At 36.8% G+C, this 13,378-nt stretch overlaps 1 protein-coding gene and 1 long non-coding RNA gene across 4 annotated transcripts in view; both read left to right on the top strand.

Moving 5' to 3' along the window:
* LOC135074395 (acireductone dioxygenase) overlaps window positions 1–13,378 on the top strand; it is a 54,208-nt gene that overhangs the window by 720 nt on the left and 40,110 nt on the right. For 2 of the 3 annotated variants that reach the window (XR_010257828.1, XR_010257827.1), the window contains exons 2-5: window positions 910–1,079; window positions 1,866–1,998; window positions 4,621–4,761; window positions 7,784–7,844. Coding sequence is in view for 1 of the 3 variants with exons in the window: in XM_063968675.1 (XP_063824745.1) it covers window positions 910–1,079; window positions 1,866–1,998; window positions 4,621–4,752 (435 nt within the window). In the remaining 2 variants the exon portion in view is untranslated. Of the gene's footprint in view, window positions 1–909; window positions 1,080–1,865; window positions 1,999–4,620; window positions 4,922–7,783; window positions 7,845–13,378 lie in introns of those variants that run through there. The other variant, XM_063968675.1, reaches the window with a different exon arrangement.
* On the top strand, window positions 2,324–3,974 carry LOC135074456 (uncharacterized). The gene is made up of 2 exons (XR_010257850.1): window positions 2,324–2,582; window positions 2,687–3,974. It is a non-coding gene; the product is annotated as an uncharacterized LOC135074456 (long non-coding RNA).

Here is a 13,378-nt window from a genome sequence, read left to right as displayed (position 1 = left end):
GATTGACAGTTTTTATATTCCGCAGTTTAAGGGTTATGTTATCTTTTCTAGAACAAAATTTTAGTGTGCTTATGTTTTATTCATTGTCTAGTTACTTCGATAAAGGTATTTAACTAGGATTGATAGGACTTAAACTACAACACTTATGCAGAATAGAATAATCACTTATTAAGTTATTTTTTATTTCCTATTTTTTCTTCACTGTTAAGAGGTACTAACTGTCCATATAAGAATAAGGTCTAATGAAAATGTATCTATGAGCGAATATGTTTATTAATCTGATGAGGAAAATCTCAAAATATTTTATCATAAACCAAGTCTAGAGTTATAGGTACAGAATATTGTTGTCTAGCATGTTTTCCTTTATTTTCAAGTGAGCATTTTCCTTAAAAAGCTAATTGGTTTTTATAGACAGACAGTCACTCAAGCAGGAAAAGTTTATGTCACAATTTTAGGTAGTCTAATCCCTAGGAATATTCTCAATCTTTCCAGAAACCCATAGACTAGTATTATATTATCTGTGCCCATAGCGAAGATAGAGTTGTGTATATGTTACGGTTAATGTGATAAATTGAAAATTATTAATAATAACCGGTTATTATGAATAATTACCGACAGTCGCGGTAAAAGTGATAAATTAATCACATCTAACAGTGATTATTTGATAATTCAACCTTAGTACTAACAAATTTCATAAAAGAGAACAACATCTTGTGTACATGCTCGTGTACAGCCAAACTTTTGAATGTTTTGTTATCATATTGTGGCATTAATATAATGTGGCATAAATACAAACATTGTATTTTCTTTTTCCTTTTTTAATTGCTTTTTAGCTATAAAAAATAATAAAAATCAATTGCCAAAATCCATCCAAATTCGTTCATAAAAGTTCTAATTTTGTGATTCCAGCTGAATGTGGACACCTACGCTACAGATGGTGTGTTCGACAAAATCAAGAAGGACCGAGGCTACACCTACGAAGATGAGCTGGTGTGCTCCAAGGAATGCTTCGGGCAAGCATACGAAGAGAAACTCAAGTCATTCTACACCGAACATATTCACACTGATGAAGAAATCAGGTAAACAGTTAGAAAAGTCCCGATTATTGAAATTATTTCATTTACACAATGTGTCGTCCTGAAGCTATAGTTAACATTGATGGGATTTGTAAAGGGGCTTTATAAAAAAATCCTCAAAAATAAATTACTTTTAAAGTAGGAGGTGCTAAATTCTATTCAAGAAACATTTAAACTAATAACATCTACTTTTAGGTGAGTGTTACAAAACCCAATTGCAAAAGAATGGAAATAATTAGTCTAAACTATTCTATTCTATTCTAATAACTTTATTTATTTCTCCTCATTTGTATAGGAATGCAAATTCAAATTCTTTATTTGCAGAATGTGGTACATTAGATGTTACATAATGAAATGGAGCAGGACACATTGCAATAGAATTGTTAGATTCCTTGAGCCTCTTCATGTCTGTATAAAACCTTACATCACAGTCTTTAATTAACCTTTTGTATGCCAAAGCACTGATCAGGAGTTCAGGACGAGACAATGACTTTCGCATTATTGTCTGGAATCCACCATAGTCTGCATAAATTTATCACTATCATGATCATAATTTCAGCCAGACAACGTCCACTACTGAATATAGACCTACGATGTTTTCCCCATCGCCCGGTTGGTAGGGGCCTGCACCCAGCGTCTCTCTGCTACCTTTATAAGATCGTCGGTCCACCTTGTAGGTGGACGTCTCTGCGTTTTCCGGTACAAGGTCTCCACCCCCATCGGCCGTCAATTCTGCGTACGATGTGCCCTGCCAATGCATAAATTAAAGCTTCCAAAATATCATTCCAGGTTCGTCCTGGAAGGCTCCGGGTACTTCGACGTGCGCGACAACAAAGACCAGTGGATCCGCATCCTGGTGACTCCGGGCGACCTGGTGGTGCTGCCTAAAGCCATCTACCATCGGTTCACTCTTGACACCAAGGTACATTTAAAATAGTAATAAGAAATAGCATTGGAAATAACATAACAAGGCAGGTATTTGACCACAATCGCACCTGGTGTTGAGTGGGATGCAGTCTAGGATGGTACATAATCTGCCCTGTAAGTGCCTATTCACTCTCACCTTTCTTTTTTTTAACAAGAATAGTTACAAAAATAATTGACTCTTATAGACATTGGTGATGCATACTGTTTGTAGATATTGGACCAATATCTACAGTGATCTATGGTACTTACTGGAATACTTTTTGATTAGATATAATAACCAATCGTAGCTGTGGATCTCAGATAGAGTGCGCGCCAGTTAAGTCTGCGCGTGGCCAAAATCGGAACTAATCGCAGGCCGCCATGTTGTTGTTTACGTCGGGTGTAGTGAGCGTGAAGGGGTGTCTTGCGTTTTTATTAGTTTTCAGTGATCAAATTTACCAATTATCATGCCAAAAGTTATTAAAAGTGCCGGCAGAGAGATTGTTTTGAAGGTGAAACGTTCTTGTGAAGCAGAACGGGACAATAAGGGGCCAATTATACCATTTTGCAAAGTACGGGCACGGACTGCTTTCTTGACAGGTAAATTTTGGGGTGACCATCGCATGGTATTTTGCTTTCGTGTGGGGTAATTTTTGTATTTTAAGTTTTTCAAATAATCATAATATAATATTTGTTCGTTTTAGGTATTTCTGAACGCACTGTCACTCAAATTACTCGAGAAAGTAATTTAGCTGAAGCTTCGAATTCGAAAATTGTAACTCCAGGAAAAAATAGAGACCGGAAGAGTTTTTTGGAAATAGACGATTTTGACAAATGTGCTATAAGGCACATGATACATACATTTTATGTCGTCAAAAAGGAAATTCCGACTATTCATAAGCTATGGCTCGCGCTGAAATCTGATATTGATTTTAAATACAGCAAAACAACTTTAAGACGTGTTTTAAGAAGCATGGGGTACAAGTATAAAAAGTGCCAGTCCAAACGAAAATTATTGATGGAACGGTATGACATTGCAGCTTGGAGAGCCAAATTTATTTTGAGGATGCGTAAAAACCGTTTGGAAGAAAAGCGTCCTGTCATATATCTTGACGAAACATACATCCATGCTTCCTATCACCTACAAAAATGTTGGCAATCCAATGAAGAACCAGGTGTTTTGACTTCGGATAGTGCCGGGACAAGATGGATTATAGCTCACGCGGGCGGAAAAACAGGATTTGTCGAAAATGGGCTTCTGCTGTTTAAATCCCAATCAAAATCAAGCGACTATCATGACGACATGAATGCAAAAAATTTCATTAAATGGATGACTGAAAAAATCATTCCGAACTTGCCACTTAACTGCATCGTGGTAATGGATAATGCATCATATCATTGCACACAATTGAACAAAGCACCTACAATGAGTAATTTAAAAGCAGAAATGCAAGAATGGCTATTAAATAATAGTATTCCGTTTGAAGATTACTGGACGAAACCACAGTTGTACTTATTAATTAAAAAAACCAAAGGAGACCCAGTATATGAAGTCGAACATCTATTAAATCAACATGGACATGAGGTCGTGCAGCTACCTCCATATCACTGCGATTTAAATCCGATTGAAAAAATATGGGCTTTAGTCAAAAGACGTATTGCAGAGAAAAATGTGAGTCAAACCACAAGCGAAATATCCTCAATAACTGAAGCAGCATTCAACACTGTTACAACGATGGAATGGATTAACGTGTGTCAACACGTGGAGAAAATCGAAGACAAATATTTCGAATCCGACAGACTTATGGATATAGAACTCGACAAATTTATAATTGATCCTACAAGTGACGATGAAAGCTTAGACTCTTCTGACGACGAAATGTCTGTAGACTCAGAAAGTAATATAATGGAAGGCATTAACCCACTGGAGGACCATAATTATACAAAATTTATAAGTACTGCTAGATACTCAATAAATGATTTTGAGAAGTATTTAATGTTGTTTTTTTTTTTCAATTAAAACACTTGATGAAAAGCATATTATACTACAATATCTTTACCTGTACGTATTAGTGGGGTATTTTTCAATTTTTTATTTAATCCTTTATTATGTATATTTTAGAACTATCCTTGACTATAATTTGTACAAATTTTTTATTTGTAGTTCATTCTAACTAGTTAGATTTTTTCTCATCTCCTATTTTGTCTGTGAACGGAAATTTATTTCCCATAACTGGCAACATTAGTCAAGCACGCGAAGCGCCACCCGTCGCGGGCAGACTTATCTGGCGCGCACTCTAGTAGTCTAACTGCCAGAAGGCTCTGCAATGATCTCCATTTGCCTCTTGATAAATTTGGAAGTGTCGTGTCGTGCTTGCAGTGAAGACTGAACGACCCGATGATGATGATTTATCTAATATTTAAGTAAGTGTATAATTGGCCAGCCGCGTTAGAAGCTTATCGCTGCGCGCCTCCTATGTATACATATGGCCTATATGATTGATTTACTGATAACGGCCTACCTGAAATCAAGTGACGAGTGTATGTAGAATCTTCCGTTTGCTTAATTAAAAAAGGGTCATGCTCATGCTTGCAGTGACCTGATGATGATGGTAAATCTATATTATCTATGTTCCAGAACCACATCAAAGTGAAGCGGCTGTTCATCGGGACACCAGTGTGGCAGGCCTACAACCGGCCGGCGGACGACATGGAGTGCCGCCGCGTGTACGTGTCTCAGCAGCGCCAGGGCTTCGCCACCGCCTTCTGACCTCATGATGTAAACACAGTTCAACAGATCAAGGCTACCGTATTTGCTCACTAGTTGGCGCCACTTAGGACCTTTCACGCGGCAATCCTTATGGTTTAATGGCATTAAGTTCGCCTAATGTTAAAATTTTGGCATTAAAGTATAAATGAATAAATCCTGCATTACTGGACTTGTGTGTTTACACACTAGCCGGCAATGGCGATCTGAGGTGGAATTGTGTAAAGCAATCGTAATCATTTGACAGTTCATAACGTACGATTATTCTGTCAAACGCTTTGTTTATCTGACTTTATCGTACGTTATGAACTGTCAAATGATTACGATTGCTTTACACAATTCCACCTCTGCACGCGTTGGTGAGGTTGAAGCTCTATCTCACCAGTGTTGCCAACTAGTAAGCACAAATACGGTAGCCCTTATTTTGCTCACAATTAAGCCGATACCTAATGTCTACGCCTCTTGATGTGTTGCACAGACAACATCGACTAAACACTGTGCCCTTATGTGCTTGTGATAGGCAATTTCCATTAAACGGTGACTTATTCCAGATATGCTATCGTGGCAGCGATTGCGCTGCTGTTTGTAACGGCAGCTACAGCTATACAATCGCAATACATACGTTATTAAGAATACTAGAGCGTTTCTCTATCGATTCTAAAGTTAAACAGCTACAACTTCAAAAGTTGAGTCATTTTATAAAACGTCACTTGCAACGCGTTTCAAACTGGTCGCGTCATATAAGTCATATTGTGTGCGATCTCTCAACGGACGCTATGGCAGAAACTTAGATGCAACTCAAAAGTAACTAGTAGTTGCAGTTTCGTTGCAGTTGCGTTTCACCTTGTGTTCTGGGCCTTATACTTGGGCTATGGGCATGTTATACATAAAAACATTTTTACCGTCAAATAAAATAAACTAACGAGTTACCAAAATTTTAATATTCCACAATATTCTTAAGATAAGCTATGTATGTGTAAAAGCAAAAGATGTGATTATAAATACTCTATTCTGCAATTTATATTAGGATGAAATTCATACAATGATAGTTTGTAAATAATATAAAGGAGTAAAGTCGCAAATATTTACTGTACTGTTAGTTTGCTCAAAAATCGCAATGTTTACTATATTGTAAATATTTATGGTATTTTGTAGTTTTAATATATTTTGATATAATATTGTAATTATAGAACTGTTTATATTACACGTTATTAAAAACATAATCTTTTTATTTTCGGATTTACGATGTGCCCCCATCAAAGTTCTCCTAATTTTAGGATATAATTCAAATTATTTTTATAAATCTAAAGAAAATAAAATCTTTTTTCCAGTTTTTATATGTAAGTACAGAATCACTCTTGAATTTTGGTGTTAGTGTGTAAATCAAGGCAATAATATTAAAATACTATTTTAAAACCTTATATCCACGACCATATAGATTTTTCTGTATGACATAAATTGTTAAATCTCTGGGAATCTCTAAAAATATTCGAAATTATACAAAAGGTAAGCAGTTTTCATATAAATTACGCAATGGCTGCCGATATTTAGCAAACGCTATACAAAAGTTAGCTCTTCTATCGTGTAAAAGCTGTACCTAACGTGATAATTGATAAGAGACTTTTCAGCCGAACGCTTAACGGTGAATTTATTTTATAAGGTAAATCTAGGACTAGCTTGAGCCTAGACCAGTCTTTCCCAAAGTGGGCGATAACGCCCCCTTGTGGGCGCTGCAGGCTTAAAGGGGGGCGGTAAGAGACCCAGAAAAAAATCGGGACGTGGTGTAGAGGCTTGGGAGGCGTCATCTACTAGGAGGACTCTTAGACACCGACTGAGCTCGACTCTTGACTACAAAAATGGGGGGCGCTAAAAAATAATTTATTCTCAAAGTGGGCAGTAGACTAAATAAGTTTGGGAACCGCTGGCCTAGACGTAGACCCGATAGGTAAAAGTTTTTGCTGCGGGTAACATTACTCCGACAGCTGGCCTAGGATACGCTCCACGACATAATTATATCATCGGTCTTTTTTAGACGATAAATGTATGGATTAATCGTCTAATATCGATAAAATGCCTGGATAGATGCGGTGCACATTTATCAATCGTAAAATCAGTGATTGGAAATAAAAAATACCTAAAGAAGTGCCCACTTTTTATATCACAAAAAAAGCAAAGGAAAAAAACTGCATGACAATCATAATGCATACCAAAAACAGTTAAAAAAGTTTCATCAAGAAACTTCTCAAAGTCATGCTAACGTCATGTTGCTTGACATCAAAGACGTTGAATCAAAATAGAAATCATGTCAATATTTTAATAAAAAAATAGCACTACACATGATCAAAAATGTGTAGTTTATCAATAATACAAATTGTTTGTGAAAATCAAGACACGCCAAACTAATAATGATGTTTGGGTATCCGTGAGTACGTTTAAAAGTGATATTTTTACATAATTTTGCCTTTGCATACACACCAATAAAGCACACAAAAGCACCTTGCGGTAACGTCTCTATGAAATATGTACAATTTAATCGTAGACTTGAATTATTTTCCATTGGTGAAGATTTCTATTGAATAGAACCGACCGAACCGTGGACCGACGACCTGATAAAGGTAGCAGAAAGGCGCTGGATGCAGGTTGTTACCAATCGTGCGATGTGGAAGTCATTGGGGGAGACCTATGTTCAGCAGTGGACGTCCTGTGGCTGAAATGATGATGATGATGATTGAATAGAACACCACACAAATCCCAAAAAAACAAATCGAAACCGCACAATTAAAAGCGTCTTATCGCTAGTAAGCGATAATTTTATCTTATTTTCGATGTAACGCCTAGGTACTGCTCAAAAGCACCTATTCATCATTATGCATCTTTGCTATGAACAATATTGATAAAATTACAATTTGGTGTTTTGATTAAGATTATTGTAAGCCTGAAAATTTAACGCTTCGGCTTATACCAATGAAGTTGTGTGTTTTTTCTTTTATATTGATAGTAAAGTAACATTTCTGTAACATTGTATTTGTTTTAGGTTCGAGCAAAATGATCATCTTCTTCCTATGGTACGCCGCCATCGCCTACGGTTATTACGCGTAAGTTATTAAATTATTATTTATTTATTAATAACATTTAATAGGCTGTATATTATACAGCTAATAGTTCTACAAAACATCAGTGAAACTACGTCCATGCGAATTATGGAATTCGCCAATAAAAAGTTTAAGGGCTATTGGAAATATTTCATTCAAATTATGGTAATTATTGCTTTTTTGTTTTATACTTGAAACACGTAATAAAATGTTTGCAGCTGGAAAAACGAAAATGTCATTAAAGGTTGCCATTACAAAAAGTTTTTAGCGACCATGTTTCTGTATTTCCCTAGGTATCTGTGAAGAGTGGCCAGTTTTTTTTCGTCGTATTATAATTCCCATGGATCTGATTAAAGCATCCAAAACATTTTTATTTCAGTCCAAACAAAAATTTAATCTTATTTATTTCACGAGTTCCATTACCGTCGGAAACTATTCATCTATGTATACCATCAGTCAGCTAACTAAAATAGTGTTACCAGTATTACGAGACCTGAAGCAAAACACGAACATTTCAACGCGAAGAATTCGGAAGTTGTAAATATTTTGATTACGCACGCGAACCGTTCAGTTTTGGTAGGGTTACCTACTACTTTACGGAGAAATAAGGAACTTTTGTGATAGTAGAGTCATCATAAAATGTCTCAAACTACCACATTAATAGCTTTTTTACTAGTAATCATCAGTGACTTGGTTTTCTTTAAGTTCAATTCATTCACTCAGGATTGAAAGCTAACTCTAGTCCTTTCTATTGTCACATTGAATTCATACAGAAATTGAAAACATTCCTCTCCTTGCTGCAGTTGAGCAAGTTATATAACCAAGCTAGCCACTGCAAGCACTCAGAATCTAGATCTAGGTCATGCTGAAAACGTTACGTAACTAAATGGACCCCTTCCATCTTTTTGAGAATGGGAGTTTGAAATTACACTCGAGCCGCGTGGAAGTAAAAGAACCTACAATTTTCCAATGTTCTTTTCTCTAGCCCTTTTTCTCTTTATTTGGGGTCGGCTTTCCTTGTTCTGAGGCGCCAAGCCAGAACTGTCTCTCCTGGGTTGTCGAAATATTTGTCTTTGCTCGCTCTAAGACCTTGGCCACCGTGGGCCGCCAGGTGGCCAGTGGGCGTCCTCTACCTTTCTTATTATCTGGCAGTGCTAAGGCCTGTTTTACGACATGGTCTTCGTCTCATGACACGACCACACCATTTTCACCGAGTTTTTCTGCAATAGAAAGAAAGAAAGAAAAATTATTTATTTGACAACTATAAAAAAGTACAAAGACAATGAAGAGAAAAGAGAAATGCAATAGGTAACGCCCCTGGGACTACGGGTGTCTATGGGCCACGGTAATCACTTACCATCAGGTGATTCGTCTGCTCATTTGCTTCCTGTCACAAAAAAAAATAGATGCGTCCTTAAAACTTCATGTAATTTGCTCATTTCGCACTTTATCTACTTGGGTTACACCTTACTTGTTCAAATTCAGGTTTTTGCAAGTTTTATTAGTATTTAATTCCTGAATTAACTCCTTTAGCGCATCAGAATCTAGGCCATTCGTTCAAGCTAGAGCGGTTGCATAACGGGAGGTGGTCTCCCTTTCCCAAATAGTGGGGGCTAGCTGCGGGTAGGGTAGCTTATACGAATGTGGCTGTATATGTATGAACATATCGCCTTATGTAATAGACATTTGGAAATAGCGATGCGTAGATAAGTACATAGCGATCATTAAGTACGATTAGGCAAAAAATGACAAATTGTGGGTTGGAAAAACCTTTTGGCAAAACATTAAAACAGTCAAATGCAGTCCGCTCCTGCGCGTGTCAGGAGTTTTCCTACAGCCAGTTCCAGCTCTGTGCTTGAGCCAAGTTCATCGGTTCATCAACTACATATTTCAATTTTAGCAATTAAATGCTATCAACAAATGTAATTAATTTTAAACTTGCAAAAAGTTTCAGACCTCAGCAGCTTTAGCCCCCACTTAGTACTCCAAATCTAGGTCACGCTGAAGCCGTTATGTAAGAGGGGGTTCCCCCCTTTTAAAAATGGGGGTGAGTTGGGACCCTGCGGGTGTTCTCCCGAGCGCGGCATTGCGACCTTCGCGTTTGGTACGAGCCGGCACTCGTATTGTGTTTGGATATATTTCCGCTATTTGTTTGCATGTTTAGGCAATTTTAATAGGGTCATTGTCAAAATGAACCACCAAATTCATATCGACAACATAAATCAAGTAAAACGGGCCTTAGGTTTTAAAATTAAATGAAACACATACTTATATTCAGCTTTTTCATTGCCCTGTAGATTCTCGATCTTGACTCGGTATTTTAAAATTTGAGCCGCAGCCAATAAGAATTATTGAAATGATATTGGGCTAATAAACTGTCAAGATGTAATGCAATGACAATGCATTAGATTTATTAGTGGGTAGGCAATAGGTTGTTTTTAAATAAAACACAATTCTTGAGGTAGTCAATGATGTTAAGATAAATCGTTTTTGAGTTTGAAAACACATAATAATAGACATGCATTCTTGCAAAGTTTCCCATTCGTTACAAACCTGCAGTAGCCGCTTCCTAATACTGAAAACAAGAGTCCATAGTTACAAAAGAAGTCCTTTTGTGCCATGTTTCTGATGACACTGTTACCCTTTTGTTCCGTCAGCTCATTACGGTCGTTAGGGCCCACAATACGTCCCTGCGGAGTCCTCAATTAAAGCAGCTGACATTTAGCAGCTGACACAGTTCCCAGTACTACCCAGTTACGCAACTCGGTCGATACGCCGACCTTCCGCAAGCGACTATACGTGCATCCACTAGTCACGTATGTACAGATAACGAACGGCAAATCGTTGGCGGAAAATTTCGCTTGATGCACTGATATTTTGATAGTGACGCGATGACGATTTGGTAGTAGCGTCACTGAGACACTGTTTGGCGGAAAAGCTAATATATGCATTGTGCAATGCGACTAAAGTAAAACTAGACTCGAAGGTTCTGTGTTTCATTTCCCAGTGGGACATACAATAGTAGGTACCTTAATATGCATTTTTCATTTGTCTTAATCATACAAATTAGGTCATCATAGCCTTGAAATCAGCTGAAAAGGAAAAATATTTTGTTCTGATTAACTAAACTAAATCGTGTCAGAGGTAGCTAGGATATGGCGTGTGTTGTACTTTCAGTCCCCATAGATAGAAGACAAAAGGTGATGTCACAAAACTAATCGTCATATGACGTTCATTTTCATTATACTGATTTTTAGGCTCTCCCCGCTACTTTCATCTCTCTATTCGTGAATCAGGACTCTTTGATCGCATCTTCTATCGCGAAGTTGTCATAGATTAATAAATAAATAATTTGATAATAAATAAATAAATAATAACGAATAAATGATTTGATTTGATTTGAATTCATGGGATTTGAGTCCTTGCCCTTTCTCCGATTACAATTTGGTGAACAGAGCCCCGATTACGGTAACTTTTAACGTCTACAATCCAGACACGCTTCATCGATTCTGCGATACGATTGGTCAAAACAGCTGACGTACGCTGTTTACGCTGGCGTACGTCAGCTGTTTTGACCAATCGTATTGCAGAATCAGAAACGCGTCTGGATTGGAGACGTTAAAAATTACCGTAATCGGGGCTCTGATTAGGTACCTACTAGCGTTTCAATAACAGTTACCAACGCTATCTGTTGCCCTGGCGCGGGTCCAGCGCTTTCCACCGCGCCGTGTTTATGACCCGCGGGAATGCGCGTGCGCCGATATAGGTAGGTACGTTTCTCGGCTGGTACTAGTCAAAGCTTTGCGTTTCTTTGGAGTAGGGTAATTGCGCCGGTTTTCCGTCCAGCTCCTGTTTTCGTCCATTTGACCGACTTGCCACAAACAAATACGGAAAATTAGAATACAAACCTAACTTTCCGTGCAAGTTTGGACTTGTTACAATCTATAATATCTAAGTAACAGTTCTGCCTGCATGAAAATGTAATTTCGATGGCTCCTACGTATACTGGCGTAAGTGAAAAAAATAGATTTTACAGGAGAGCCATTTAAGTGGCCAGAACCATATTTTTGGGTCATATCTTCTGACCTACTAAAACGAATTTAATGAAATTTCACATTTAGCCTTAACATGTAATGCTTTTGCTACTGCTGTTATCAATTTTTATATTTTTCTTATATATTTTGAGATTTTACGCATTGCCCTTTTACGTCGTCATATTTCTATAATTTCATGTATATTGTTCAACGTAAAGAGACTTAAATGACAACGTAAATATAATATTTTAAGCGATTACTCTCTTTATTTATGCATGTAATTATTTTAATTCTTATCATGTGCTTATATCAATATAAATCAGTTAGAAAAAGTTGTTTAATGTATCGTTATTACGTTTTAACGCAAATACGCCCATATACTGTGCTCGAGATTTAGTTAGGTCTTTTAACATAATGTGTCATATTTTAAAAAATTATAAATAACTTGAAAAAATCGAACTGCCTAAGGCGGGAATTGAACCCACGATGCCTTAGGCAGTTCGATTTTTTCAAGTTATTTATAATTTTTAAATTAGTTTGAGATGCGACTCTTAACGCTAAAAATTAAATAACTATATAATGTGTCATCCCAACTAATAATATTATAAATGCGAAAGTAACTCTGTCTGTCTGTCTGTCTGTTACGCTTTCCCGCTTAAACCTCGCAACCGATTTTGATGAAATTTGGCATAGAGATAGTTTGAGTCCCGGGAAAGAACATAGGATAGTTTTTATCCCGGTTTTTGAAACAGGGACGCGCGCGATAAAGTTTTTCTGTGACAGACAAAATTCCACGCGGGCGAAGCCGCGGGCGGAAAGCTAGTAATTTATAAATAAAACAATTTGCTAAATATTTTCATGGCTTTATTTAAGATTTGGATTATAAAAAATATATATTTATGTAAGCAACTACTCGTATAGATTGACGAATCGTATGATTGGGCTTTATACGTGGCGTCGTTTTGCACATACGCCTATTTGCCTAAAATTTTATTTTGTATCTAAGGGAGAAAAAAAATTTTTTTTCTTACTGACGTTATAGATTAGAGCAAAATGAAATCATTGTTAAAATAATTGGAAAACGGCGTAAGCGGCAGTTTCGCCCTTATACGTAGGAGCCATCGATTTGACAAGTAAAAACTCCAAAAAAATCTACGGAAGTTACTGCTGCACACAGGTGAATGGAAAACGTCGTAAAGTTAGAAAAAAACATGCCGGTAGGGAACTTTCAAGGTATGTTTAATTACTGTTTTAGCTACTTTACATAATGTTTTTGGCACGTATGTCTAATTATTAGCATAATAAACACTATTTTAAGGGTTTAGTAAAGTTTTTGTATAGAAATCTTAGATAATTAAGTGGACTAATACTAGCATAACAATTTTGCAAGATTTTGGTTTTCGTCCACGTGGACGGAAACCCTGACACCTAGTTAATATTTTTAATAATCATTTTACTTCAATGGACCTACAAAATACAATGTTTTTTCTTTCAATATGATCT

The sequence above is a fragment of the Ostrinia nubilalis genome, chromosome 1 (assembly GCF_963855985.1).
Source record: "Ostrinia nubilalis chromosome 1, ilOstNubi1.1, whole genome shotgun sequence".
NCBI classification, from domain to species: domain Eukaryota; kingdom Metazoa; phylum Arthropoda; class Insecta; order Lepidoptera; family Crambidae; genus Ostrinia; species Ostrinia nubilalis.
The sequence above is the reverse complement of the archived record's forward strand: the minus strand, read 5'-3'. Positions and strand labels throughout refer to the sequence as shown.